The 15,507-nt window shown below is 42.2% G+C and overlaps 3 protein-coding genes across 10 annotated transcripts in view; 1 reads left to right on the top strand and 2 right to left on the bottom strand.

Moving 5' to 3' along the window:
• Nucleotides 1–3,686, top strand: part of LOC137495664 (uncharacterized) — a 3,900-nt gene extending 214 nt beyond the window's left edge. The window contains exons 2-6 of one of the 6 annotated variants that reach the window (XR_015492225.1): nucleotides 35–102; nucleotides 1,118–1,257; nucleotides 1,990–2,094; nucleotides 2,410–2,888; nucleotides 3,284–3,686. Coding sequence is in view for 3 of the 6 variants with exons in the window: in XM_087254695.1 (XP_087110821.1) it covers nucleotides 1,118–1,257; nucleotides 1,990–2,094; nucleotides 2,410–2,577 (413 nt within the window). In the remaining 3 variants the exon portion in view is untranslated. Of the gene's footprint in view, nucleotides 1–34; nucleotides 738–877; nucleotides 1,258–1,989; nucleotides 2,095–2,409 lie in introns of all 6 variants that reach the window. The other 5 variants (XR_015492226.1, XR_015492224.1, XM_087254696.1 and 2 more) reach the window with 5 other exon arrangements.
• The window catches only part of fabp1a (fatty acid binding protein 1a, liver), a 102,772-nt gene extending 95,449 nt beyond the window's left edge, over nucleotides 1–7,323 (bottom strand). The window contains exon 1 of the mRNA XM_087252887.1: nucleotides 7,303–7,323. The gene's annotated coding sequence lies outside the window, so the exon portion shown is untranslated. The remainder of the gene's footprint in view (nucleotides 1–7,302) is intronic.
• On the bottom strand, nucleotides 7,303–14,266 carry LOC568758 (phospholipid phosphatase 7 (inactive)). 3 transcript variants are annotated; one of them, XR_015492217.1, is made up of 4 exons: nucleotides 14,136–14,266; nucleotides 11,705–12,178; nucleotides 9,101–9,547; nucleotides 7,759–9,016 (listed from the first exon to the last, which is right to left on the bottom strand). XR_015492217.1 is itself a non-coding variant. In XM_087254691.1 (3 exons), exons 2-3 carry the CDS (start codon nucleotides 12,162–12,164, stop codon nucleotides 9,159–9,161), a joined length of 849 nt encoding a protein of 282 aa, XP_087110817.1. In that variant the 5' UTR covers nucleotides 12,165–12,178; nucleotides 14,136–14,266; the 3' UTR covers nucleotides 7,303–9,158. The 3 variants fall into 3 exon arrangements, 2 of the variants coding, with proteins under 2 accessions (XP_087110817.1, XP_087110818.1); XM_087254691.1 differs by having other exon boundaries at nucleotides 7,303–9,547; XM_087254692.1 differs by having other exon boundaries at nucleotides 7,902–9,547; nucleotides 11,705–12,476; nucleotides 13,040–14,266.
• Between the last annotated feature and the right edge of the window lie 1,241 nt (nucleotides 14,267–15,507).

Raw genomic sequence — 15,507 nt, 5'->3', positions numbered from 1 at the left:
TATCGCGTGCCTTTCTGACTTCGCTTGAGTGTAGTTGTTGTTTAATGTGGACTCCTGAAGAAACTGCTCTGTGCTGTGGTGATTGTGTACATCAGCAGTGATGTGAGACCGCGCTGATGAGTGTTATCGATCATATTCCTGATCGGAATCGTTTGTTGTTCTTCCTGCAGTTTCTCTGCACATATCAGCATCAGATTATCGTTTTTGTTAGTTTGGAAATGAGGAGAACCATGAACTACACTAGACACGCGCGGAGGAATACTGCTGTTTCTAAACCACACTGCAGTAAAGTGTAGAGTTAGAGTAGCCTACTGTAGATGTTCCAATGTTTACAACTCTGAGTTGATCAGTGCTGCAGTAGTAGTAGTCAACTGACACACTGTCATGTACTTTATTTTTTACTAAATAAACTGATGTAGTGAGGTATAATATAAAACCCTATAGCTGCAGAGATATACAGTATTGGGTCATTTGTTTACATTACTGCAGTTGTTGTTACCATAGCAACTGTAGAATCACCACAACAGATCAGTTATGATAGTAGTTGTGTTACCATAGCAACTGTAGAATCACAACAGATCAATACTATAGATGTTGTTACCATAGCAACTATAGATTCACCATAACAGTTGTTGTTACCATAGCAACTGTAGAATCACCTCCACAGATCAGTTACTATAGTTGTTGTGTTACCATAGCAACTGTAGAATCAAGGCAACAGATCAGTAAGTATAGTTGTGTTACCATAGCAACTGTAGAATCACCACAACAGATCAGTTACGATAGTAGTTGTGTTACCATAGCAACTGTAGAATCACAACAGATCAATTGCTGTAGTTGTTGTGTTACCATAGCAACTGTAGAATCACCATAACAGTTGTTGTGTTACCATAGGAACAGTAGAATCACTACAGCAGATCAGTTACTTTAGTTGTTGTGTTACCATAGCAACCGTAGAATCACCACAACAGGTGTTGATGAGAGGTCATGTGATGTGAGTTCATGTATGTTACGACGGATCAAACGCAGTGATTTACTGTTACAGCTGTGTGTGTGTGTGTGTGTGTGTGTGTGTGTGTGTGTGTGTGTGTGTGTGTGTGTGTCGTTGATCGGTCAGTGATGTCGTCGAGAGCGGCGCTGAGCTCAGATGAAGGTCTGATGATGATGCAGGAGCTGGAGGACCGACTGAAGGAGCACACCGATAAACTGGAGCATCTGCATCTGTCTGCGCTCCAGCTGCGGGACGCGCTAACAGGGGTGCGTTCTTCATCATCATCATCATCATTTAGCATCGATTCTGAGATCTTCAAAATGCATTGATTTTCTCTCTCGCATCGATTCTGAGGCGACGCAGTGGCGCAGTAGGTAGTGCTGTCGCCTCACAGCGAGAAGGTCACAGGTTTGAGCCTCGGCTGGGTCAGTTGGTGTTTCTGTGTGGAGTTTGCATGTTCTCCCCGTGTTGTTTCCCCCACAGTCCAAACACATGCGCTATAGGGGTATTGGGTAGGCCGTAGGGCATGAGAGTGTATGGGTGTTTCCCAGGAATGGGTTGTGGCTGAAAGGGCATCCGCTGCGTATAACATAAGCTGGATAAGTTGGCGGTTCATTCCGCTGTGGTGAAAATGAATGAATGAATATTGATTCTGAGCTCAGTGTTTACAGCAGATGGCGCTGTAGTGTTTAACTGGACATTTTGGGAAGTTTTGAACTGCAGATGGCGCTCGAGCAGTCAAGCGGTGTTCCCTCTGCTGATAAACACCAGCCTAGAGCACATCTGCTCTTAAAAAATAGCCTAGAGCGTCGTCTGCCATCAATATCTATTCTAGAGCGCCGTCTGCTGTCAAACACTGATCTCAGAACTGCTCCACAGTGGAATAGCAGTGCATTTTAAAATTCTCAGAACTGATGCAGGATCAATTTCTGGAATGATTTTTCGCCTCAGCACTCATCTCTGAGCTGTGTGTGTGTGTGTGTGTGTGTGTGTCTCAGAACACTGAAGACCTGCAGCAGTGTCTGTCTGAACACATGGTCTGGCTCACACACCTGTCGGAGCGCATGGAGAGTCTGCAGATGAACACGGCTGTGTTTGTGCAGGTCAGTGGTCAGATGAAGCTTATCGAAGCTTTGAAACACTTGAAGCAGTGTCAGCGCACAATCATTTTGTTTTGATGCGTTTAAACCCCACATGCTGGCGACACCTGCTGGCCAAACCATGTCAATGCAACAAGAGCATCCATTAAACTGACACACACACACTGTGAACCGTTTATTGAAACTATAACACATGAAGTGTCTGCATAATGTGTGTTCTTTTATTCATTTTCCAGATGAGTGTGTGTGTGCATATAATCTCCACCTATCTGCTGTGTGTGTGTGTGTGTGTGTTAATGTGTTTTATATTTGACACAGATGAACGCCAGGCCCCGCAGTTTCAGGGCCAAAGCACAGGGTGTCCGAAGCTCCGCCCACTGGAGCCGCACACGTGTGACTGATGACAGCCAATCAGAGCAGGGCTGGAGCCCGAGCAACCGGCGCCGCGGCAGTGATGCTGCATCCGAGATGTCCTGCGCCTGGTAGAAAACACACACACACACTGCAACCGAGATGTCCTGCATCAGCACGTGCTAACACAAGGAATTAAAGGGACAGTTCACCAAAAATAAAAATCCTGTCATTGTTTACTCATCCTTGGAAACCGGTAACCATTGACTTCCATATTATTGGACATTGGTAACCATTGACTTTCATAGTGTTGTAAACATGCAACCATTGACTTCTATTGTATTGAAAACCGGTAAGCACTGATTTAAATAGTATTGCCAACCAGTAACTATTGACTTCCATTATATTGGAAACCATAACCATTGACTTCCATAGTATTAAATCTGGTAACCATTGACTTCCATTATATTGGAAACCTCCACTGACTTCAATTGTATTGAATTTTGTAACTATTGGCTTACATATTATTGGAATCTGGTAACCATTGACTTCTATTGTATTGGTAACCGGTAACCATTGACTTTTATAATATTGGAAACCTGTAACCATTGACTTCTATTGTATCAGAAAATGATAACTACTGACTTCCATTGTATTGTAAACCGGTAACCACTGACTTTCATAGTATTGAAATCCAATAACCATTGACTTCCATAGTATTGGAAACCGGTAACCATTGACTTCCATAGTATTGGAAACCGGTAACCATTGACTTCCATAGTATTGTAAACCAGTAACCATTGACTTCTATAGTATTTGTTTTTCCTACTATGGATGTCAGTGGTTACCGGTTTTCAGCATTCTTTAAAATATCTTCTTTCGTGTTCAACAGAAGAAACCCCTTAAGGGTTTGGAGCCATTTGAGGAAGAGTGAACAGTGATCAGGTGTTGATTTTGAGCTTTTGTTGAGCTGTATCTGACTGCTGGGTGTGGACTGTCTGCAGGGCGTCTGTGGTCACCAAACATTTAAACTTCATCCAGAAATAAAGCAGAAGTGGCTATAAAACTGCTGGATTGAGTGTGTTTGCAGGAGTGAAACAGCAGAGGGCAGCAGAGTCTGACTCTTGTGTTTCTCTGTGTCTCGGTGCTAGTTTACTATAGTAAGAGTGCAGTGATCATAGTAACCTTTGTTTACCACAGTATATCATGGTAATCATGCAATAAAAGGGACAGTTTATCCCCCATTTCCACATCAGTTCCTCATGTATTCAAAGCATGCATTTAAAGAATGAGTGTATTAGTGTGTGTGTGTGCATGAATAGAGAGTGTCTGTTGATGTGTCAGAAACACTGCAGCTCTCCTGAACGCTGTCACACTGATGCTTTATTCATGTGTCACCGACAGCAGATCACTGTTGTGCTCATTCACTGATGTTTGCCACACACACACACCTGTAAACATGAGGATAATGCCACACATCATGACCAGACACACACACACACACTCATTAGCATTTCCCTTTGATGAAGTGTTCTTCAGATCTCACCAGTGCATATTAAAGTTCCCATCCAGGGCTTTTTTATTGGATGCTTTCAACATGAAGAGAGGGCGGGGCATAGATTAGCTCCTCCCCCTTTTAGATAAAACAGCCAATATTGTGTTGCTTGATTAAAGATGGGTCATTAGTCTGGTGTTGAGCTGAGAGAGTGTGTCTGAGCCTCGGACATCATCAGGAAGGCTATTCCAGAGAGATTAGGAGCCATAAATGAGATGGCTCGACCTCCTTTAGTGGACTCTGCTATTCAGAAGCCCTGAGTTTAGAGATCTTGAAGAGCGGGTTGGATTGAAGCGAAACAGGAGCTCGATTATTTAAAGCTTTATAGGTTAGATGCAATATTTGATCATCAATACGGGACTTCCTTCACATGTTCATTCTGTCAGAGTGTGTGTGTGTGTGTGTGTGTGTGTGTATGTGTTCACAACAAAAACCACACTTCCTCACTGGTGTCATTCTAGAATAGAATAGAGTTAGAATAGAGATATTCTATTCTGTTCTACATGCTAAAGGAGGCGTGTGTGATGTCTGTGAGCTGAGTATCCACCCATAACACGCACACACACACACACACACACACACACAGTGTTGATTAGAGCTTCTGTCGTCCACTGATACTGTAGTCTACAGCAGATCTTCAACACACACTCCAGCAGCACACAACTACTGCTGCATCCTTCAGCAAAACAATCATGCTTATTCATTCATTTAGCTTAGTCCCTTTATTAATCAGGGGTCGCCACAGCAGAATGAACCACCAACTATTACAGCATGTTTTACACAGCAGACGCCCTTCCAGCTGCAACCCAGTACTGGGAAACACCCATACACACTCATTCACACTCATACACTACGGCCAGTGTAGTTGATCAGTTCCCCTATAGCGCATGTGTTTTGACTGTAACCGGAGCACCCGGAGGAAACCCACACCAACACGGGGAGAACATGCAAACTCCACATAGAAACACCAACTGACCCAGCTGAGACTCGAACCAGATACCTTCTTGCTGTGAGGTGATCGTGCACTGTGCTGCCCATCAGTCTTATTATTAATAATTCTAAATAATAATGCAGTAAACTAAATCAGTGTTTCTCAACCACGTTCCTGAAGGAGCACCAGCACTGCATGTTTTGGATGTCTCCTTTCTCTGCCATTACAGGTCTTTCGGTCTCTGCTAATGAGCTGATGATCTGATTCAGCTGTGTTTGGATGAAGGAGACAGGAAAATGTGCAGAGCTGGTGCACCTTCAGGAACATGGTTAAGAAACACTGAACTAAATCATCTCGTTTTTCCTTTTGACACAAGATTACTTCACTTCCCCAATTGGTGGATTATTTAGCTTGACTTAATGAGAAACTCTCTTCATTTGGACTCAATATTTCTTGAAACAAGACTGACTGAAGAGTTTGTAGATACTTGGATTAGTAACAAGACAAGAACTCTTAAGAAAAGCATTTTTGCAGTGTAATTATTGTGAAAAATGCACTTAATTGAGCACAAACGACATCAGAGACTTCATGAGCTGAAAAAACAATATCATATCAGTCAGAGACGCCGCATAAAACATTCATTTATTTATCATTTGAATACAAATGGGTCCAGCATCGTGTGTGTTTAGTTTGCTGATAAACACCGTCAGCTGATCTCCTGAATACTGCATGTGTCTAAACACACAGCTGTCACTGAGAGCACTACTCAACACACGCCAGACTCAACACATACAATAAATATAATAATAGAAGCAGAACGGTCCTGAAATACACACAGAATGCTGGAGATCTGTCACGGTATTGATGGAGTCACACAGTTAAGCTTTATTAATACAAATGAACCATTAAATGCACAAATTAATAGGAAAACAAAAATACTATAGTAACCGATAGTAAATACTAAAGTGTTTTTGACCCATGCTGAAAGTGTATCAAACTGTATATTATAGAATCGACTACTCTTCGTTAATTAATGTTGATAAATATTGTACTGTACTTTAGTTTTTACTACAGTAAACTGTGATGTATTGTAGAGTTGAGTCATGTGTTTATATAACTGTAGTTGTTGTGTTACCATAGCAACCATAGAATCATCACAACAGATCAATTATTGTAGTTGCTGTGTTACCATAGCAACTGTAGAATCACCACAACAGATCAATCACTATAGTGTTTGTTACCATAGCAACCATACAATCATCACAACAGATCAATTACTGTAGTTGTTGTGTTACCATAGCAACCATAGAATCATTACAACAGATCAATTATTGTAGTTGTTGTGTTACCATAGCAACTGTAGAATAACCACAACAGATCAATCACTATAGTGTTTGTTACCATAGCAACCATACAATCATCACAACAGATCAATTATTGTAGTTGTTGTGTTACCATAGCAACATGTTGAATTGCCACAACAGAACAATTACTGTAGAGTTGTGTTACCATAGCAACCATAGAACCACAACAACAGATCAATCACTATAGTTGTTGTGTTACCATAGCAACTGTAGACTCTCAACACATCAGTTACTGTAGTTGCTGTTACCATAGCAATTTAAAAAATTGAATAAGAAACAATGTATTTACTATATGACTGTAAATTACAGTCGTATCTTCACGTGTGCAGTGAGGTTTTACAGTTATATTAATGCAGTTAAACGGACCAACTGCAGGTTTCTAAATATGTCCGTTGTTTAGCAAGATGAAGATGTTCTCACTTCCTCCATCAGACGTCTCAGTTCTGCAGAATCTCAGAAGTGAAACTGAGTGAAATCAGCAATTCTGACGGAGAGTTGAGTTTCAGAGCGGCCGGAAATCAGCAATACACACTCACTGCAAACGCAAGAGTCTGCACACACTTCTGCAAAACTCACACACACCTACACACCGTTTCCATACGATACCAATACGACAAGCACTCAGACGCAGAGCTCTTGTTTGGTTTTGCATGCTAGTTATGATAATGAGGTGTATTCTTATTTAATATCACACCGCTCTCTGGAATACTTGATTCTGATTGGTCAATCCCAGCATTCCGAGGTGTGTTATTCTCTAATAAAAAAATGATGACACTAATAATACAGGCGCATCTGGTACTACTGAACATCTTGAATGCTGACTGTATATAAATAGTATTATTAGCATTGTTATTATTATTCAGCCTTAAGATGGCGCCAAATACTTAAGAACAGCGGAGTGAAGGTCGGTAATGCATTTATTATATATATTACTATTATTAATATTATATATACGATAACGATAGGGGGTTAACAATAAGGTCGTTAGTTCAAGTCCCGGCTGAGTCAGTTGGTGTGTGTGTGTGTGTGTGTGTGTGTGTGTGTGGAGTTTGCATGTTCTCCCCGTGTTTTCATGGGTTTCCTCCGGGTGCTCCGTTTACAGTCCAAACACATGCGCTATAGGGGAACTGATCAACTACACTGGCTGTAGTGTATGAGTGTGAGTGTGTATGGGTGTTTCCCTGTACTGGGTTGCAGCTGAAAGGGCATCCGCTGTGTAAAACATATGCTGGAATAGTTGTTGGTTCATGCCGCTGTGGTAACCCCTGAATAATAAAGGGACTAAGCTAAAAAGAAAATGATGTGAAAAATAAATGAATATGATAACGACATTCAGTTCGCTGTTCTTGACTATTTGGCGCCATCTTGTGACTGAATAATAATAATGTTAATAATAATGTTAGTTTAGGCTGTAGCGAAATACCAGCTTGAGCAAAAATGTGGGCAGTCTTACATCTTCAGTGAGTATGAGTTGATGACCACAGCAGACGTATTCTTAAATCTGATAATACAGCACAAGCATACTTCACTGTTAAATAGTATGTCAAAAATAGTATAATAGTATGAGCGGAGTACTACATCGGAATTCATAGTATTCGAAAAACTGTACGTGAGAACTCAATTGTTTTATTTACACATGAGTTTCACCAGAAAAAAAAGGTCTATGGAAAATACAACCTGGCATCTCAAGCTCCGCCCACGCCCCGCCTCTTTGCCCATTTATATTTGTGCATTCACACAGGCTTCAGCGTAAACACTTGACTGAGGGCGTGTCTGAAGTTGAGGCTGATGTGCTCATCATAGCAGCGTCAACCAATGAAATTAGTAGGCAATCGACAACTGTCTGAGCTGGTGTATTTGCATACAGCGATCTGATTGGCTAAAGCTTCCGTTGGTGCTTGAAAAGTTGAGAAATTCCTAACTTCTGCAGCGAGCAACACCACTGAAGCGGCGCCGATAGATCCACAGTTCGGCAACGCTTGACGTCGTGTATGGATGTTTCCCAGTACTGTTTTGCAGCTGGAAGGGCATCTGCTGCGTAAAACATATGCCTGATAAGTTGTTGGTTCATTCCACTGTGGCGACCCCTGAATAATAAATTGACTAAGCTGAAAAGAAAATGATGTGAAAGTAAATGAATATGATAACGAAATTCGCTTCCCTGTTCTTGACTATCTGGCGCCATCTTGTGACTGAATAATGATAATAATAATGTTAGTTTTACAACAGTTCGGCAACATTCAAAGATACGCTTGATTATCAAATAAGATGTAACTCAATTAAATATACATATATATTTGGTCCATTGAGGCATGCATAAGTATAACACAATCTACTGAACAAAGCAAACCCTCCGATAGTCCCTATAGCTGTGTCTACATCCAAACACCTGAGCAGACTTTACCCACTACAGCTCTTTACATCGTAGCTTATCTGCATCATTTTGAAGTGTCTGCACATCTTCGTGTTTCCATTGAGCATTTTTATGCAAAATTCCAAAATGAGCATCCAAATATGTGGATGGAAACAGCTGTTGTATAATTCGCACACTGAGGATGAGCCCTTCTGAATGGACTGGAGTGTGCTGCATAACTAGTGAGAGCTGAATTAGCTGTCTAAGGTGTGTTTAACTGATCTTTCAGGATAATGTCCTCCAGAACTGAAACGGGACAGCCATTTGCATCTGATGCTTGACTGCACATGATCTTCCTGTAATCCAGCATTCTGCAATCCCTCATCATACCTTTGTTGTAATTCGACAACAAGTGCCCTGCAAAGTGGACATTCCATGGGTTCAGTTTTGATCGCAGTTTAGTTTACGACCAGTGTTAAGAAACGCTGCTGTAACCACAGTGTTGTTGACGCTCTAGCGGATGGAGGCCCAGCTGAAGGTGCCGATTGAGATGAGTGTCTGACAGGCGCTGGAGGAGAGCCACACCGTCTCCATCAGACTGAAGTGAAGGAATCCCAATGCAAACCCCGCTGCCACGTCTGTGAGGTGATGCTGACCCAGCAGAACCCGGGACAGACCCACCAGTGCGGCCCACAGCACCAGCAGGACCCGCAGCGGCACCGCAAGCACCAGGTGGGACAGCAGGAACCGGGACACCAGCGCCGCCCTGCTTGCGTGACCCGCGGGGAATGAGTATCTGTCCAGAGCCACACAGTCCAGGAGCCCAGGGCTGATGTCCCATGGGCCTCTGCGCCGCACCAGTTTCTGGACCCCCGCCACCGTCAGCACATCCAGAACCAGACCTGGAGGAGAAACAACAGACGGGACACTGAGAAGAAGAGGGCACTCAAGAGTCTCCTGTGTCTCTGTCAGGACAATCAGGACTATATCCACTCAGAAACAAAGACTAACACTGGTTTCTGAAACGGACTCTCGTTGTCCTAGGTTAAGGTTAGGCACAGGCTGGATGGTACAGGTTGGTCTAAGGTGGGCTTAGTAAGGCACATGCTTGTAGGAGTGAGTAGAATTAAATTGGGGTTATTGTTAGGCACAGGTTTAGTGGTGTAGGCATGGTTAAAGGTTAGGGTTGGTCACAGGTTTGGAGGTATGGGTATGTTTAAGGGTAAGGCATGGTTAGGCACAGGTCTGTTGGAATGAGTAGGGATAGAGGAGGTTTTGGTTAGGCACAGACTTGTATAAATAGGGTTAAAGGGTAAGGTTCAGCACATGTTTGCTGGTATATGTAAGTTTAACGGTGGGGTAAGGTAAGGCACAGGTTTTGGTTAGACAGTTTTAGTGGTATAGGTAGGTTTAAGAGTGGGGAAAATTAGGCACAGTTTTAGTGGTATGCATAGATTGGGGTGTCCAAACTCGGTCCTGGAGGGCCGGTGTCCTGGAGAATTTAGCTCAGGGGTCACCAAACTTGTGACTGGAGGGCCGGTGTCCTGCAGGTTTTAGCTCCAACCCTAATCAAACACACCTGAACAAGCTGATCAAGCTCTTACTAGGGATACTTGAAACACCCAGGCAGGTGTGTTAAGGGAAGTTGGAGCTAAACCCTGCAGGGACACCGGCCCTCCAGGATTGAGATTGGTGACCCCTGGTTTAACTCCAAACCTAATCAAACACACCTGAGCCAGCTAATCAAGCTCTTACTAGATATACAAGAAACTTCCTGGCAGGTGTGTTGAAACAAGTTGTAGCTAAACTCTGCAGGCCACCGGCCCTCAAGGACTGAGTTTGGACACCCCTGGCATAAGTTTAGGAGTAGGGTAAGATTAGGGACAAGTTTAGTAGCACACCTAGGTTTGAGAGGATGTTAAGGTTAGGAACAAGGCACAGGATTGTTGGAATGAGTAGAGTTAAGGGTGGGGTAAATTAGGCACAGTTTTAGTGGTATGCATAGATCGGGCTGTCCAAACTCTGTCCTGGAGGGCCGGTGTCCTGAAGAGTTTAACTCCAAAACCAAATCAAACACACCTGAGCCAGCTGATCAAGCTTTTACTAGATATACTAGAAACTTCCTGGCAGGTGTGTTGAACCAAGTTGGAGCTAACCTCAGCAGGACACCAGGCATCCAGGACCTTGGAGACCTGGAGTTTGGAAACCCCTGGCATAGGTTTAAGAGTAGGGTTGGTTAGTCACCAGTTTAGTAGCACACCTAGCTTTGAGGGGATGTTAAGGTTAAGAACGAGGCACAGGATTGGTGGTTTGAGTAGGGCTAGATGTGGGTTATGCTTAGGCACAGGGATGGTTGTGTAGGTAGGGTTAAAGCACAGGTATTAAACTCTATTCTTCCAACCCTAATCCTACACACCTGATCAAACTTTAGGCTTGTTTAAAACCTACAGATAGGTATGTTATAGCAGGGCTGAAACTAAACTCTCCTGGAATTGAGTTTGACACCCCTGGATTAAAGGGTAAGTTTAGGTGCAGGTTTGGTGGTATGGGTAGGTTTATGGCTGGATTCATTTAGGCAGAGGTTTTTTGGTATGAGCAAGTTTATATTAGTTTAGTTGAGATTAGGCACAGGATTTTTGATATAGGATGATTAATGGGTGGGTTAAGGTTAAACACAGGTTTAGTGGCATGTGTAGGTACCCAGATGACCTACTACATTTGCTGAGATGCTGAAATATGCATCGACTAGACTCTTTAGGCCATGGTAGAGAGTTTATGGATGTAAGTGAAGAGACTGATGAAAAACACACACAGTCAGTTTAGTCTACTCCATTTAGTTCTGCTGTATATCTTTATAACATCTTTTATTTCACCAAACTCAGTGTGTCTCGAGGCATTTCAGGAGACCTTGAACTCAACAAGGCAATCTAAAATAAATGATTGAAATAAATGTATTATAGACATACTTTAACAGAAAATGAAAATCCACATTACAATGATAAGGGAAAGGATAACCCCAGAAGTGAAAGCTGCAGTAGTGTGTAGATGTGGCATCTCACCCATCAGCAGGTTGATTAGGACCTCCTGTCCTGCCGGTGTGCTGCTCTGACAGAGGCACAGCAGCGTCCCGCAGACCCAGGTCAGGCCGTGTCCTGTCAGTGCCAGCAGGGAGACCACGGAGCGGCTGCTGCCCCAGGAGGAGGAGCCGTGCCGGCAGACGCCCAGACGCTTGGACAGGCAGATGTCGATGGCCAGCAGTGAGCTGACGGCGATGCCTCTGAAGGACGGGTTGAGCAGCATGCAGTCCTCATCCGGCAGTCGGCCTGCTTCCCTGCGTTCCGCTGCATCCGTCGAGCTCTCGCTCGGTGGCGTCTGCGAGCTCTGCGGGCATTTATTTTGTCCCGCTCTTCTGGATCCTCTGCTGTTTTGTGGCGGGACGTTCAGGGACAGAAACTCAGGGCGACCCAGAGCACTACTGCCTCTGTCCTTCAGTCGACAGCGACTCGAGTTCAGACGCATCCTAAGGTTCAGTCCTACAGCAGGATGAAGATATTAGGTAAGAGATCAAGACTATCAGGAGGTTGTTGATACAGGGCTGTACATGGCTATCTGTAATACTAAATGCTGATGGGTCAGTTGTAACATTCCATTGTAGAATATTCCCAGATAACAACCACTGAATAACACTGTCTCCATGACTTGACTGTCTCCATCTGGTGTCTGAATAATGCGCAGGTTAGTGTATACTCCATCAGCTGTTTCTGACTGTCTCCATCTAGTGTCTGAATAATGCGCAGGTTAGTGTATACTCCATCAGCTGTTTCTGACTGTCTCCATCTAGTGTCTGAATAATGCGCAGGTTAGTGTATACTCCATCAGCTGTTTCTGAGTGTGTGTCTCCATCTAGTGTCTGAATAATGCGCAGGTTAGTGTATACTCCATCAGCTGTTTCTGACTGTCTCCATCTAGTGTCTGAATAATGAGCAGGTTAGTGTATACTCCATCAGCTGTTTCTGACTGTCTCCATCTAGTGTCTGAATAATGCACAGGTTAGTGTATACTCCATCAGCTGTTTCTGACTGTGTGTCTCCATCTAGTGTCTGAATAATTAGCAGGTTAGTGTATACTCCATCAGCTGTTTCTGACTGTCTCCATCTAATGTCTGAATAATGAGCAGGTTAGTGTATACTCCATCAGCTGTTTCTGACTGTCTCCATCTAATGTCTGAATAATGAGCAGGTTAGTGTATACTCCATCAGCTGTTTCTGACTGTCTTCATCTAGTGTCTGAATAATGTGCAGGTTAGTGTATACTCCATCAGCTGTTTCTGACTGTCTCCATCTAGTGTCAGAATAATGCGCAGGTTAGTGTATACTCCATCAGCTGTTTCTGACTGTCTCCATCTAGTGTCTGAATAATGCGCAGGTTAGTGTATACTCCATCAGCTGTTTCTGACTGTGTGTCTCCATCTAGTGTCTGAATAATTTGCAGGTTAGTGTATACTCCATCAGCTGTTTTCATATTGTTAGCTTTGTGTTTAATTAAAGGATTAATAAACTATTACAGCTCGCACCAATGTTTATGTCTAATATTTATGGTTTGTGGTCAGTAGCTGTGAAATAAATGGGACAAAGTACATCAGAACAGTTGATGTAACAGAATAAACACTTCAGTCTTATTTAACAGCGCTTCATATTGAAATTATTCTCTGACAGTCAAAGGTGATTCTCAATTCCTGGATGAGTCTGTGTTATTCAGCATTTGTTATCTGGGAATAACAAACCTTGGAATGTCATGACTGACCAATCAGAATCAAGTATTCCAGACAGCAGTGTAATCTATATAAATATATAAGAGATAAAATACATCCAGGAGGTTGTTATCGCAGAATAAAGCCCTACAGGTTTATCCACGGAAAGCTTTGTTCAGAAAAAACAACTGACTGGATGTACTTTATCCTGCTTATTACACTACTTGCCATAAACGAAACGTAAAAAACTATACACAAACATTGTCCTAAGCCAAATGCTGTAATTAAACTCAAATAAAAACAGTCCTTTTCTGTAGTTTTCGACAACTATAGGGTATATTATACTACTGTAGTAAAAACTAAAGTATTTATTACAGTCTAGCAGTAGTTAATACTACAGTATGCTGCAGCATTTATTAACAATGAGTTGTAAATACTAGAATACTTACAGTGTAATACACTTTACTATACTATGGTTAAAACACTATATTATTTACTATATATTACTGCATTATTTTTCATGTGGGGATTTAGCTCACTTCTAGGCCCTTTAAACGTCATTTGCACGCACACACACACACACATACATACACAAATGATCTTCTTTGGGGATTATACGCTCATGGCTGATCTCTGCCAGCATAATGATGAACAACAAGGCGTTTAAGCACAATAAACAGAGCAATGGCTGCAGTCAGCCGCGGGTTAGCGGTGTAGTGTGAAGCCTGATCTTCTCCTACCTGAGAGTCTGCTGGAGATGAAGATCAGATCAGATAATGATGATCTACAGCTTCACTTCACGCGCTGAAAACACATTATATTCAGTGTATTTGTTAGCTCAGCTTCAGCACCAGCCGCACTCGCTCACAGCAGATATAACGATGCTACTATGGGGAGGGAGCGCGCGCGCCTTATGAATATTTATCAGCACTCAGTAGCCCTGCTGATTGGCTGGATGGCAGGATGCTGACGAATGAAATCATGGCTTATTAACATATGATCACGTGACTGGATGCTTCAGTAATAAAGCGTCCGTGACGTCACGTGACTTCATGAATATTAATAAGCTCTGCCTTCGCCGTAGTAGTACTACTCTGGTCAGCATTTTGCTGCTGTTCGGCGTTCTCCAAGGTGCTCAAACACGGACGCTTGTAAGTTCATCACATCATTTATACGATAAAACGTGTTTTTCTAAATTCATGCGGTATTTCTGTCTGCACCATTTTACACTCTTGACTCAACAACAAAACATACAAGAAACCCCAAACTGCAGACACGACATAAAACACTTCACACAGACAAAAACATGACAAAACTGAACAAAACAAATCAAAAAATGGTCAAAATAGACAAACTGTTTAATTTTGTTATTCAGTTATATACTTCATATATATATTCATTCAATTATTTTCTTTTCGGCTTAGTCCCTTTATTAATCTGGGGTCGTCACAGTGGAATGAACCACCAACTTATCTAGCATATGCTTTACGCAACAGATGCCCTTCCAGCCGCAACCCATCTCTGGGAAACATTCATACACTACGGACAATTTAGCCTACCCAATTCACCTGTACCGCATGTGTTTGAACTGAATTGAATATATATCGTCACCTTAGAACAGGGGTCACCAATCTCGGTCCTGGAGGGCCGGTGTCCCTGCAGGGTTTAGCTCCAACTTGCCTCAACACACCTGCCTGGATGTTTAAAGTATACCAAGTAAGACCTTGATTAGCTTGTTCAGGTGTGTTTGATTAGGGTTGGAGCAAATATCTCCAGGACACCGGCCCTCCAGTCACAAGTTTGGTGACCCCTGCCTGAGAATAATATTGTTCTATCTGACATTTTTGTCAAAATGATTTTTTATTGACGTATTCTTATTAAATGACAACATATTTAAATTATGGGATGTTTTTTAAAAGTTGTTTACATTTTAAGACTTTCTTAAAAAACAAATGTTACGCAGAGAGAACCATATATATATATATATATATATATATATATATATATATATATATATATATATATATATATATATATATATATATATATATATATAAAATAGACTATATACAAAAACAATTGTATATACACAGACAAAAACAGAGAGAGAAT

The sequence above is a fragment of the Danio rerio genome, chromosome 5 (assembly GCF_052040795.2).
Source record: "Danio rerio strain M-AB ecotype USA chromosome 5, GRCz13ab, whole genome shotgun sequence".
Taxonomy (NCBI): domain Eukaryota; kingdom Metazoa; phylum Chordata; class Actinopteri; order Cypriniformes; family Danionidae; genus Danio; species Danio rerio.
Note: the sequence above shows the minus strand (reverse complement) of the source record. Positions and strands in the feature narration are given on the sequence as shown.

Bases quoted from the DNA above. Each gene is read 5' to 3' on its own strand.
- LOC568758 (XM_087254691.1), bottom strand. From the start codon at position 12,164: ATGCGTCTGAACTCGAGTCGCTGTCGACTGAAGGACAGAGGCAGTAGT. The intron at 9,548-11,704 runs GTGAGATGCCAC...TTTCTCCTCCAG, and splicing joins CCTAATCAACCTGCTGATGG to GTCTGGTTCTGGATGTGCTG.